Here is a 13,891-nt window from a genome sequence, read left to right as displayed (position 1 = left end):
AGTTCTACTTTTTCCTGTTCCTATTAATCTCTTTTCTCTCCTATCTAGGGTAGGTGGGTTGGAAGGGAGGTATAAGCATTAAGGAACCCCAAATAAAGTAGGATTGAAAAGGTTCAAAGCCTACACATCTTTCTAATCTTTCTAGCTCTTTAAACCTTTTTTTTTTTTTTTTGAGATGGGGTCTCCTCACTGTGAAGGCTTGAACTTGTGATCATCCTGTGTGTGTCTCCTGAGTGTTGAGGTTACAGTCTTGTACCACATGCATGGCTTTAACGTGTGTGTGTGTGTGTGTGTGTGTGTATGTGTGTGTGTGTGTGTCTTTGTGACCAAACCATTATTCTAGAAGCTTAAGGGTGGGGATGGATGAAGAAGTCAATATGAGCTCCACGGGATTCTCTCTTACCTCCCCATAGCTAAAAAATGTATGTTCTTCCTCCCATGTATAACACCTAGGCTGCCCATGAGTTTCTGATCCTCCTGCCTCCATGTCCCCAGTGCTGAGATTACAGATGTGAGCCATCATGTCCAGCTTGTTTAACCATTTTGCAGTGTATGTAGTTCACTAGTGCTAAACTACCCCTTGCAATCAATTTCCAGAACACAGCTGTTTGTTCATAGTTTTGTTTTTTTGAAACAGGGCCTCATTATATCCTGGAACTCACTTTGTAGATCAGGCTGGCCTTGAACTCATAGAGATCCAGTTGTCTCTGCCTCCCAAGTGTTGGGAATTCAAGACATGCACCATGTCTGTTTTGATTTTGCTTTTTGTGTCAGGATCTCGTTGTATCTCAGGCTGGTCCCAACTTACTATTTAGCTAGTAATGACCCTGAACTCCTGATTCTCTTCCCCTTAGTGCTGGCTGGTTGCATGTGGTGACACACACCTTTAATCCCAGCACTCAGGAGGCAGAGGCAGGGAAGATCTCTGTGAGTTCGAGACCAGCCTGGTTTATATAGAGTCCAGAACAGCCAGGGCTCTGTTACATAGAGAAATCCTGTTGCAACACCCACCCCCAAAGTCTTGCGTGCTGGCACTGTAGGTGACTGAAACCTAGACAAAACTGTATCTCCTGAAACCTCACTTGTGGTGCCCTGGTGATAAGCATCAGCGCCTTGTGTGTGTTAGGCAAGTGCTCTGTAAGCTAGACCTCAGGTATGCCTTCTGCCTTTCAAAACAGAAAGTAAAAAAAAAGAGTGTGAGGGGGCAGGGGAGGCAATGATAGGGCTGATTCAGATTGTCTGTAAGCTTTTTAACCTCTACTTTATTTGGGGTTCCTTAAGCCTCAACCTCCCTTCCAACACCCCAACCCTAGGTAGAAGAGAAAGAAGGTTAAAGGGAAAAGGGGACATAGGTCTCTTAGTTACTTTCTGCTAGTTAGGGTCGTTGGGGGGTCTTTGGGAAAATACCAACCTCAGTTTTTAGAATACCCAGCAGTCCAGCAACAGCAAATGGCAAACACAGAAGCAGGAAGAACCAGCAGCCTTCTTCCTCCTCCATCCCTCCATCCTCTCACCCCTGTGCTCACTGGGCTCTCATATTTTGACCCTCTCTGAGTCCTCAGAATTAAAATATCTCCATCTGGCAAAGACCATGCCTTGCAGGAGGCTGTGGATAAACTAAGGCAGTCTCATATCCCACATTTGGGATTAAAACAAAAACATGTTTACATAACCTAACTGACTTTTTATGGTTTTTTGTTTGTTTGTTTGTTTGTTTTTTGGTTTTTTGAGACAGGGTTTCTCTGTGTAGCCTTGACCATCCTGGACTCACTTTGTAGACCAGGCTGGCCTTGAACTCACAACGATCCGCCTGCCTCTGCCTCCCGAGTGCTGGGATTAAAGGCGTGCGCCACCACGCCCGGCCTAACTGACTTTTTAATGACACCAAAGCTTCCCCTGCATTACATATATTTTAAAATTAGATTTAAAAAAAATTATCTGGGGGGCTGGAGAGATGGCTCAGTGGTTAAGAGTGTCGCCTGCTCTTCCAGAGGTCCTGAGTTCAATTCTCAGCAACCACATGGTGGCTCGAAACCATCTATGATGTGATCTGATTCCCTCTTCTGCAGATAAAGCACTCATATACAATAAATAAATAAATCTTTAAAAAAATTATCTGTACTATTTTTAATTATGTTTACGTGGGGTGCGGTCTGTGTTGTATCTTCTTGGAGCTGGAGTTACAAGTGGTTGTGAACCGTCTGATGTGGGTGCTGAAAATTGAACTTGGGTCCTCTAGAAGACTAATATGTATTCATAACTCCTGAGCCATTTCTACAGCCCCTAAAATTAGACCAATAAAATAAGTGTAATTTAATTAAAGAACAAAAACAGACTTCAATGGAAAGAGTTCCAGTTTTTGGTTTTTCTTTTCTGCTTCTTTGGCTTTGATTTTTTTTTTTTTTTTTTTTTGAGAGCCAGTCTCCTGTAGCCCATACTGGCCTTCAGTTCCTGACTCTACCTCCCATAAACACACATGCTGGAGTTACAGACATGGCCACCATGGCCAGTTTATTTAGTGGTGTGGTTTGCAACAGGATTTCATGCATTGTAGACAAGTACTCTACTAACTGAATTAAATCTGTACCACAGGAAACATTAAGCTCTGTGACCATTGTCATCCATGTGAGTATATTTTAGAAATATTTTGCCATCTTCTGATTTTTTAAACTTATTTTATTTATTTATTTATCTATCTGTGTGCTTGTTTTTGTTTTTGAATTTACAGACAGGGTTTCTCTGTGTAGCCCTGGCTGTCCTGCACTCACTTTGTAGACCAGGCTGGGTCAAACTCAGAGAGATCTCCCTGCCTCTGCCTCCCAAGTGCTGGGATTAAATTGGTGTGCCACCACACCCAGCTTTGTATTGTTATTTATTTATTTATTTATTTATTTATTTATTTATTTTGAGACAGGGTCTCTCTGTATTAGCCTTGGCTGTCTTGGACTCACTTTGTAGACTAGGCTGGCCTCGAACTCACAGAGATCCGCCTGCCTCTGCCTCTGCCTCCCGAGTGCTGGGATTAAAGGCATGTGCCACCATGCTTGGCGTATTGTTTTTAAAATATATTTAATTTCAGTATCTGTATTCTGACTATCTTGCCTCCCCCTCTCCAGCACTGGATTACAGGTGTGTGCTCCCATGCCCAGTTTATATAGTGCTGGGAATCAAACCTAGGGCTTTGTGCATGGCAGGTAAGAACTCTACCAACTAAGATACATCCCTAGTCCCCAGCCCTATTTGCTATTTTAATTTTAAGATAATCAATCTGGATTGTCCAGGAAGGATTTGAACTTTCTCAGCATCCCAAATATTTGGAATTGCAGGCCTGTGTCACCAGGCCTAAGTAAAAAAGAAATTTTCTAAATACTAGTGCCTGGGTCACAAACCAATATTGGTTCATTTTTATTGCCATGATTTCGTGTTTGGCCTTCTGTTTACTTATTTAATTTCAGGGTGTTGTTGTTGTTATTGTTGTTGTTTTGAGTTATTCACTAATCTATAATGTAGACAGTGTTCTGCCTGCATATACACCAGTAGGCCACCAGAGGGCACCAGAGCTCATAGATGGTTATGAACCACTACGTGGTTGCTGGGAATTGAACTCAGGACCTCTGAAAGAGCAGCCAGTGCTCTTAACCTTTGAGCCATCTCTCTAGCCCTCGTTGTTTTTTTTTTTTAACAAGTTTTCATATGGTCCAGGTTGATCTCAGTCTCAATACCTAGCTAAGGATGACCTTCAACTCTTTTTTTTTTTTGGTTTTTCGAGACAAGGTTTCTCTGTGTAGCCTTGGCCATCCTGGACTCACTTTGTAGACCAGGCTGGCCTCGAACTCACAGCAATCTGCCTGCCTCTGCCTCCCGAGTGCTGGGATTAAAGGCGTGCGCAACCACGCCCAGCTGACCTTCAACTCTTGATACTTCTTCCTCTGTTGTTTTTTGTTTGTTTGTTTTTGTTTTGTTTTGGTTTGGTTTGGTTTTGGTTTTTTGGTTTTTCGAGACAAGGTTTCTCTGTGATAGCTTTGGCTGTACTAGACTCACTTTGTAGACCAGGCTGGCCTCGAACTCACAGTGACCCACCTGCCTCTGCCTCCCAAGTACTGGGGTTAAAGGCGCGCGCCACCACGCCCGGCCCTCCTCTGTTGTTAAAAAGAAAGAAAATCCCAAATTTTTCGATTTTACCAATGAAGACTCAGGAACCAGATGCTGGGGTGAAAACCTGCTAGCTCAGAAAGGCAGAGAAAGCACCCAGCTAATCTTCCTGAAGGAAATGTAGGGGCAAAACTAATGCCATATCCTATATGTAATTTATATTCTACAGTTAATGATGGTCTGTATGAGAACTTGTCTTCCAGGTCCCCTTCCCCCTGCATTCTAGGAATGACACCTGCCAGCACTCTCTAGAAACTGCACCGGACAATTAACGTCCGATTATCCTCTGAGATAAAACAACTTTCCTGGAGATTCAGCCTCCTGGACCCGACCTGCCTGAAGGTCTACATTCCTGAGACTTATAAAGTTCCTTGGAGAGCCCGCCTCCATCTAACCTGCCTGAAGGTCTACATTCCAGAGACTCACAAATTTCCCTCGAAGTCCGGCCTCCACCCAACCTGCCTGAAGGACTGCATTCCTGAGACTCACGACCTCCCACCCCTAATTACAGTTTTTCCTTATAAACCCGTTACCCTTGAAGCTCCGAGATCACTCTCCTATCCTCCTGCGTCAGAAAGGATTGTGATCCGAAGCTCTGAGCCGGTAACGCAGGACTCTGTTTGTTGCATTGGTATCGCGTCCTGGTGGTCTTTTGGGGGGGATGTTTCACCATCTGGCTAATCTCGGCATAACATTTGGGGGCTCGCCGGGATCCCCCAGACCCCCGGACCCTGAACCGAGGGTCCTAGACTGGCCGGTAAGAGGTGTGTGTGTGTGTGTGTGTGTGTGTGTGTCTATCCGTGCTGCGGCTCTGTGTTTTCAGACTTCTGTATCTGTGGCAGCTAGGAGTGACTTAGCGGACGCGCTGTATAGTCAGCGCTGCGGGAGCCTATGAAGACGTTCCAGGTCCCAGGAGGAGCGGGGTCTCTGACCTCCGTCAGGGAGGCCTTAGAGCCTCATGGGGGGGGGCTTCTGTCCCCATCAGGAGGGGGGTCTCTGACCCCCGTCAGGGAGGGCTCAGAGGCTCATATCTGTTTAGTACTAAATCCGGCCACTGAAAAGCTCTCCTGGGTGACCGAGCTGGTAGGTTCGTTTCCTATCAAATCAGCGAGCTGAACGTGTTTGTGTGTCTGACAACTGTTGTGTATGTGTGTAGTGGTGAGCATAGCTGCCTTCCAAGCAGTTGATCTGGGAAATGAAGCTTCATTTGAGAGTCTCGGAAGCTCCGGCTCGGAGGACTGCTTGAGCACCGATCAGGTACCATGGTTTGTCTTTGTTCTGTCAGGTCTTCTCTGTGCCAGCGCCTCTGTCTTGTGTGTCTTTTGGTTTGTTCGCGAACATCTGGGAGGGTTAGAGCCCTTCTGCCTGAAGTCAGGGTAGGGGTTCCCACCCGGGTTAGAGTCCCTGCCTGGGCAGCCGAGAGAGGCTGCAATGTCCTGGGGGGTGCTCCAGGATCGTCGCTGGGAGTGGCGGGCTACGAGGCCTCCTCCTGGTAAGTGGGTACCTTGTGTCTGGAGAGATTTGGGGCCTCTGCGCACTGGTCTGGTATTTTCCTTGCCAGTGGCCGTGGAGAATCTGTCTTTGTCTCTTTGAGTGGTTGGTTGATCCCGGGTTCGAGTCAGGACGGCCACCCCGTTTTCTGTTACTCCCTCACCAGTGGCAGCGGCGAGTTGTTCTGTGTCTGTTTTCTGTGTTTGGACTGAGCCTGTAATGCAGGACCCTGTGTTTGTTGCATTGGTATCGAGTCCTGGGAGTCTCGCGATCTGGGTAATCTTGACATAACAGAAAAAGCCAAAAACCAAATGCTCAAAGCTAAAAACCCCAAAAACCAAAAGGCCAAGCCTAAAAGCTCAATTGACAGCCCAGGAGGAAAAGGCCAAAAGCCGCTCGTTCTTCTCCATGCTGTATTAAATAATCTTCAACTCAAAGTCTCCCTTTTCTGTTTAATCCCTGTCATCTGGTTACTTGATCCACCTCTTTTTTTTTTTTTTTTTTTTTTTTTTTGAGATTAGATTTCTCTGTGTAGCCCTGGACTCATTCTGTAGACCAAGCTGGCCTCGAACTCACAGAGGCCTGCCTCTGCCTCCATGAGTGATGGGATTAAAGGTGTGTGCTGCCATGCAACTTCTGGCACCACCTCTTGACCTAGTGTTGACTTTAGTAAATCCTGTGTACAGAAAGCTGTTGGATTAAAGGTGTGTGCTAGGCTGAGCCCCACCATAATCACCTGTTTACAGTAAACAGAAAGTTTGAATCTGTTACACAGAGAAACCCTGTCTCAAAAAAAAAAAAAAAAAAAAAAAAAACACAAAAAAAAAAAGAAAAGAAAAGAAAAAAGAAAGAAGAAGAAAGAAAAAAAAAAAAGAAGCAAGGTCTCAATATATAGATAGCCCTGACTAGCTTGGCCTCAGACTTGTAGAGCTGCTCTTGTATCTGCCTCCACAGTACTGGAATTAAAGACACACACCACTGTTCCCAGCCCCTTCATGTTATTTAAACAAAAGTGAAATATTGGGGCCAGGAGAGATGGATCAGCAGTTAAGAGCACTAGCTGCTCTTCCAGAGGTTTTGAGTTCAATTCTCAGCCACCATACATTGGCTAACAACCATCTATAATGTGATCTGATGTCCTCTTCTGGAGTGCATGTGTAGCACAGGCAGAGCATTGTATACATAATGATAAATAAATAAATCTTTTAAGGTTTTTGTTTTGTTTTGTTTGAGACAGGGTCTCTTTGTCTAACAGCTCTGGCTGTTCTGCACTCACTTTGTAGACAAGGATGGCCTCAAATTCATAGAGATCTGACTGCCTCTGCATCCTGAGTGTTAAGATTTTGTTTATTTATTACATATACTGTGTTCTGCCTGCATGTACTCCTGCACACCAAAAGAGGGCAGGGCACTAAATCTCATTGTAGATGGTTGTGAGCCACCATGTGGTTGCTGGGAATTGAACTCAGGACCTCTGGAAGAAGACACAGTGCTGTTAACCGCTAAGCCATCTCTCCAGCCCTGAAATAAACCTTATTTTTTAAAATGAGATATTGTTTTCCCTAAGCTCAAATGTAGAAAGCTTTCCTGACTTCCCACTTTGAGTTCTATATGCTTCCTCTGTTCTTTTTTTTTTTTTGGTTTTTCGAGACAGGGTTTCTCTGTGTAGCCTTGGCCATCCGGGACTCACTTTGTAGACCAGGCTGGCCTCGAACTCACAGCGATCCGCCTGCCTCTGCCTCCCGAGTGCTGGGATTAAAGGTGTGCGCCACCACGCCCAGCTCTTCCTCTGTTCTTAAGTGCACACTGAAGTAATAGGGGGGATGCAGTTTGTGGTACAGAAGGCAGAGTTCTCTTGCCAATCTGATGCTCCTCTAGTAGGTTGGGCTGTATAAAATGTCAATTCAGGCGGACAGTGATGGCGCACACCTTTAATCCCAGCACTCAGGAGGCAGAGGCAAGCGGATCACTGTGAGTTCAAGGCCAGCCTGGTCTACAAAGATTAGGACAGTCAAGGCTACACAGAGAAACCCTGTCCCAAAAAACCAAAAAATACAAAAAAAAAAAAATCAATTCAGACTTTTCTGGCAAGAGATCACATCCAAAGACATAGGTCTGTGTGATCTGGCTAGAAAACACACATGGCTTTAATCCAGGAGACAGAGGCAAACGGATCTGAGTTCAAGGCCAGCCTGGTATAGAGCAAGTATCAGGTAATAAATAAATAAATAAATAAATAAATAAATAAACAAACAGACAGACAGACAGACAGACAGACAGACAGAAAAGGCTTGCGTCCCCGTGTGATGGTACATGCCTTTAATTCCAAATGAAGGTAAGGTTAGTTTGTAGAAGGAAGCACCCATGTTTGAAAGTGATTTTTAATTGAGTGGCAGAAAAGGTGACAAATCAGAGAAGATTTGACAGAATAGGATACACCCAACTCTCATGAGAAGAGAGAAGAAAGGGAAGCTATTTAAGAGGCAGTTTTACCAGGACAGTAATAGATTGGTTGCAGAGAGGGAACTCAAGTGAAGACAGAATGAGCCAGAAAATGTGAAGAAGCCAGAAGATTAGAGCAGATTGCTGAGTTAGTTTGAGGCCAAGCAGAGCAATTCCCAGTCAAAAGAGAAGTCAGATTAAATTAGTCATCTGGGAGAGGAGTTTGGGCCAGAACAGTTAAGGTGAACCAGCCAGCCCAGAGCTCAGAAAGAATAAGGGTGAGCTTATTACATCTCAGAGGCCAGGGGGCTGGAGAGATGGCTCAGAGGTTAAGGGAACTGGCTGCTCTTCCAAAGGTCCTGAGTTCAGGTCCCAGCAACCATTTAGTGGCTCACAAGCATCTATAATGAGACGTGATGCCTTCTTCTGGTGGGCAGGCCTACATGGAGGCAGAACACTGTATACATAATAAATAAATAATCTTTTTAAAAAAGTCTCAGAAGCTGAAAACATTCTAGGCCTAGTTTAGATTGTACGGAGGCTAGAAACTTCCAAAACTAGGCCTAGGCCTGCAGAAGGAGGCAGTAAGCCTTCCAGACAACAATTGAACCAGGAAAATAAAAGATATTTTTATAGTGTTGGCTGTCTAGCAAGCCTAAGGAACTCATCTGTCTCTGCTTCCACAGTGCTGGAACTACATCAATCACAGTCACTCATCCCCAGTTTTTGTTTGTTTGTTTGTTGCCATGGATTCTGGGAAATCAAACTCAGGCTTGTGCCCTTCACTGACTGAATCTTCTCCCCAGGCCTCAAGGCTCTAGCATTTGTCCTATCCCCATGAAACTGTAAAGCCAGTGCTATAGAGAGAGCTCATGTTTATTTTGTCTTGGTTTTTTTTTGTTTGTTTGTTTTTCAAGACAGCGTTTCTCTGTGTAGCCTTGGCCGTCCTGGACTCGCTTTGTAGACCAGGTTGGCCTCGAACTCACAGAGATCCGCCTGCCTCTGCCTCCCGAGTGCTGGGATTAAAGGTGTGTGCCACCGAGCCCAGCTGAGAGCTCATGTTTAAAAACCCTTGCTGCTCTTTCAGAGGACTGGAGTTGGTTTCTAGCACTCATATCACATAGCTAACAGCCATCTGTAATGCCAAAATAAAGACTAATCATAGAAGCTGTAACATATTTGAGAGAAATTAAATATTAGAGAAATAAAACTGCCAGTCAAGAAGTGGGCAAATGAAATTCATAAACAGTCTTTGAAAAAAAAGAAATTTAAAAAAATAAAAATTAAAAAATAAAAAACATAAAAAAAAAAGAAATACAAATAGTCAATAACTTTTTTAAAGATTTATTTGTTTGTTTGTTTAATGTATTTGAATTCTCTATCTATATGGCCACCTGCATTACAGAAGAGAGCATCAGATCATATTATAGATGGTTGTGAACCAACTTGTGGTTCCTGGGAATTGAACTCAGGACCTCTGGAAGCACAGCCAATGCTCTTAACCACAGAGCCATCTCTCCAGCTTGCCAATAACCATTTTAAACCAGTTCAATTCAATAGTTCTACTATCATGGAAATGAACATTAAAAACTACTTTAACAGCCTGGTCTACAAAGTGAATCCAGGATGGCCAAGGCTACACAGAGAAACCCTGTCTTGAAAAACCAAAAAAAAAAAAAAAAAACTACTTTAAAGTCTGGGCATAGTGGCACACACCTTTAATCTCAGCACTTGGGAGGCAGAGGCAGGCATATCGCTGTGAGTTCGAGGCCAGCTTGGTCTACAAAGTGAGTCTAGGACAGCCGAGGCTACACAGAGAAACCCTGTCTCGAAAAACCAAAAAAGAAAAAGAAAAAAAAACCACAACAACAAAAAGAAAGGATGTAGAAAGATAGAAAGACAGGAACCCTTATTCACTGTTAACAAGGTACAAATTAATAATACAACCATTGTAGAAATATATTTCTATATTTCTTTTGTTGTTGTTGTTGTTGTTTTGTTTTGTTTTTTGAGACAGGGTTTCTCTGTGTAGCCTTGGCTGTCCAGGCCTCACTCTGTAGACCAGGATGGCCCCAAACTCACTGAGATCTACCTGCCTCTGCCTCCCATGTGCTGGGATTAAAGGTGTGTGCCACCACAGCATTTTCTCAAGGTTCTTCTTCCTAGAGTAGTCTAGCTTGTATCTGTTGAATAAAAGAAGAACAAGAAGGCAGAAGGAAGAAAGAAAGAAAGAAAAAACAACCAGCACATGTTTTGAATGAAAATCCCTGCCGGGCATGGTGGTCCACAACTCTAATCCCAGTACTTGGGAGGCAGAGGCAGGAGGATATCTGTGAGTTTGAGGCCAGCCTGGTATACAAAATGAGTCCAGGACAACCAAGGCCACACAGAGGGAGCCTGTCTGGCAGGGCAGGGGTTGGAGGTGGGGAGATAAGAAAAAAAGAAAAAAATCCCCGGAAGTTGGAGAGATGGCTCAGAGGTTAAGGGCACCGACTGCTCCCTCTAAAGGTCATGAGTTCAATTCCCAGCAACCACATGGTGGGTTGGCCCACAACCATCTATAACGAAATCTGGTACTCTCTTCTAGCCTGTAGGCAGAATGCTGTATACATAATAAATAAATAAATATTTAAAAAAAAAGAGAGAGAGAGGAAAATCCTGCTGAGTGTGGTGGCGCATGCCTGGTCTATAAAGTGAGTCCAGGACAGTCAAGGCTACACAGAGAAACCCTGTCTTGAAAAAAGAAAAAAGAAAGCCCCAAACATTCTATTTTACCAATAAAGACTCACTAGCCAGATGCTGGGGTGAAAACCTGCTACCTCAGAGACACAGAGAAAGTACTCAGTTGATCTTCCTACTCAGCTCACCTCTGATGGAGAAGGCCCAAAAGACTCACTAGCTCAGCTGACAGCCCAGGAGAAAAAGGCCAAAGCCCAAGGCCAAAGGCTTGCTAGCTCAATGCTCAAAAAGGCAAAGGCCAAGGAGCTGAAAAGATAAAGAGCTAAAAGCCAAAGACCCCTTCTACTTCTACAGGCTGTCTTAAATACCCCTCAATTCAAAGGACCTCCTACTCTTTAATCTCCGTCAGCTGGTTTCTTGCTCCACCTCTTGACCTAGAGTTAACTTTATTAACTCCTGTGTGCAGATAACTCTTGGATTAAAGGCGTATAAGGCTGGCTGAACCATACTTTAATCACCTGTTTACAATAAAAAAGAAGTTCTTAGATTAAAGGTGTATGTTAGGGCTCAACCACAAGAAACAGGGATTTACAGTTCACAATCTGAAGGATCATGTTTTTTTCTAACATCAATAAATTATAGACTATTTGGTAAAAAAGTGCATTCATAATTTCTAGTCCGTTAGTATTTAGCAACCTTGAAGAATGTATTCTACAATCTATCCTATCTTGGTTAGCCCAAAGTTCTGTACCTAAATCATTTGTATGAAAACTTGCATTAACAATTAAAAACCATCTTTAAACCTAAAATATCTTCTTAAATCCTAAACAACTAAGTCTAATTGTAAGACTATAACTATTTAGGTTTCAACCCCATCAGAGACCTGAGGAGTATAAATATATCTGAATAAACAGGAAATACAAGCACCTTCCAAAACTATAGAAATGACAGAGACTGCTGGCCACCTGGACAGTCACTCAAGATTTCTCTATAATATTTGAGCATAATCTTCAGCCTTCTGGCTCAGAATATCTGACCAATTTTTGGTTGTATTTGGCAGTTTTAGGATTAAGTATTTTTTTAGTTCCTGTGCTCAGTTTGTCCAGTCTGAACCATATGCTGTCTGCAATTGAAATAAGGCAATTTTCTTGTGCAGTAGCTAGCTTGTCACATATGAAGCAAACCCCATTTAGAGCTTCTTCAATGCTCATCAATGCTCGAAACCCCCAATACACACACACACACACACACACACACACACACACACACACATATAATCTCCTAACTGTGTTTTTTTGTTTGTTTGTTTGTTTTTCGAGACAGAGTTTCTCTGTGTAGCCTTGGCCATCCTGGACTCACTTTGTAGACCAGGCTGGCCTCGAACTCACAGCGATCCGCCTGCCTCTGCCTCCCGAGTGCTGGGATTAAAGGCGTGCGCCACCACGCCCAGCTTCTAACTATGTTTTTAATAGCAAACAACACAAGTATCATTTTTTGTTTTATTTTTTGAGACAGGGTATCTCTGTGTAGCCTTGGCTGTCCTGGACTCACTTTGTAGACCAGGCTGACCTCAAACTCCCAGAGATCTGCCTGCCTCTGCCTCCCAAGTGCTGGGATTAAAAGCCCAAAATATCCTTTTTATTTACAAAGAAAACTCAGAAGCTCATCACCAAGATACCATGGGGCATATGGCATTCTACAGTGTAACATTCTAATATGGAATTAAGACGTGTGTTTTGAGAGACCGAGGCAGGGACAGCTGAGCAGCGGTGGTGGCGGCGGCGGCGGTGGCCATGGGCAAGGATTACTACCAGACGCTGGGCCTGGCCCACGGCGCTTCCGATGATGAGATCAAGCGGGCCTACCGCCGCCAGGCGCTGCGCTACCACCCTGACAAGAACAAGTTGCCCGGCTCGGAAGAAAAGTTCAAGGAGATCGCCGAGGCCTACGATGTGCTCAGTGACCCACTCAAGCGCGAGATCTTTGACTGCTATGGAGAAGAAGGCCTGAAGGGCTGTGGCCCCAGTGGTGGTGGCAGTGGTGGTACTAATAGTCCCTCTTTCAGCTACACATTCCATGGAGACCCTCATGCCATGTTTGCCGAACTCTTCAGTGGCAGAAACCCATTTGAAAGCTTTTTTGGTCAATGCAACGGGGAGGAAGACATGGACATCGATGACGACCCGTTCTCTGGCTTTCCAACGGACATGGGTGGCTTCACCAATGTGAACTTTGGACGTGCCTGCCATGTTCAAGGGCCCACTTGGAAGAGGCAAGATCCCCCAATCACCCACGACCTTCGGGTCTCCCTTGAAGATATCTACAGAGGCTGTACCAAGAAGATGAAAATCTCCCACAAGCGGCTGAACCCTGATGGCAAGAGCATTCGAAATGAAGATAAGATCCTGACCATCGAAGTGAAGAGGGGCTGGAAAGAAGGGACCAAAATCACCTTTCCCAAAGAAGGGGACCAGACCTATAACAACATTCCAGCTGACATCGTCTTTGTTTTAAAGGACAAGCCACACAATATCTTCAAGAGAGATGGTTCTGATGTCATTTATCCAGCCAGGATCAGCCTTCGAGAAGCTCTCTGTGGCTGCACTGTGAAAATCCCGACTCTAGATGGCAGGATCATCCCTGCTGTGTTCAAAGACGTCATCAGGCCTGGCATGCGGCAGAGAGTTCCTGGAGAAGGCCTCCCTCTCCCCAAAACACCTGAGAGGCGCGGGGACCTTGTTATCGAATTTGAAGTCATCTTCCCGGAAAGGGTTTCCGTGACATCCAAAGTCATCCTGGAGCAGGTTCTTCCCCAGTAGCTGCCTGCATTCCCCAAGGACTGAGCCAGGGACCTTTCCAGACCTGCAAGTTTCCGGACTGTTCCACTGGTTGCACACTGTGGGAGGGCACAGGGAGGGCTTTGGCTCTGCCAAATGTTTTCCGCAGAATATAATAAAATCTTTCAAAGATGCACACCAGACTCCAGTGGTTTTTCGAGCGATAGGCAGGCGGTGGGAACAGCAGCCCTCCTGGAACGGACCTACCTTCTGCACCCCAGCTCCTGCCCAAGGGTGTAAAGGCAGCCCTGCAGCTGGACTCACCCCCTTTACTGTCCCTTAGTTTCTGG

General features: G+C 44.7%; 1 protein-coding gene across 1 annotated transcript; it reads left to right on the top strand.

Moving 5' to 3' along the window:
* Window positions 1-12,554: 12,554 nt before the first annotated feature.
* LOC127184970 (dnaJ homolog subfamily B member 1-like) lies at window positions 12,555-13,691 on the top strand. Its single transcript, XM_051141457.1, has one exon. It carries the CDS (start codon window positions 12,558-12,560, stop codon window positions 13,581-13,583), a length of 1,026 nt encoding a protein of 341 aa, XP_050997414.1. The 5' UTR covers window positions 12,555-12,557; the 3' UTR covers window positions 13,584-13,691.
* The last annotated feature ends 200 nt before the right edge of the window (window positions 13,692-13,891 follow it).

The sequence above is a fragment of the Acomys russatus genome, chromosome X, assembly GCF_903995435.1.
Source record: "Acomys russatus chromosome X, mAcoRus1.1, whole genome shotgun sequence".
Lineage (NCBI taxonomy): Eukaryota > Metazoa > Chordata > Mammalia > Rodentia > Muridae > Acomys > Acomys russatus.
The sequence above is the reverse complement of the archived record's forward strand: the minus strand, read 5'-3'. Positions and strand labels throughout refer to the sequence as shown.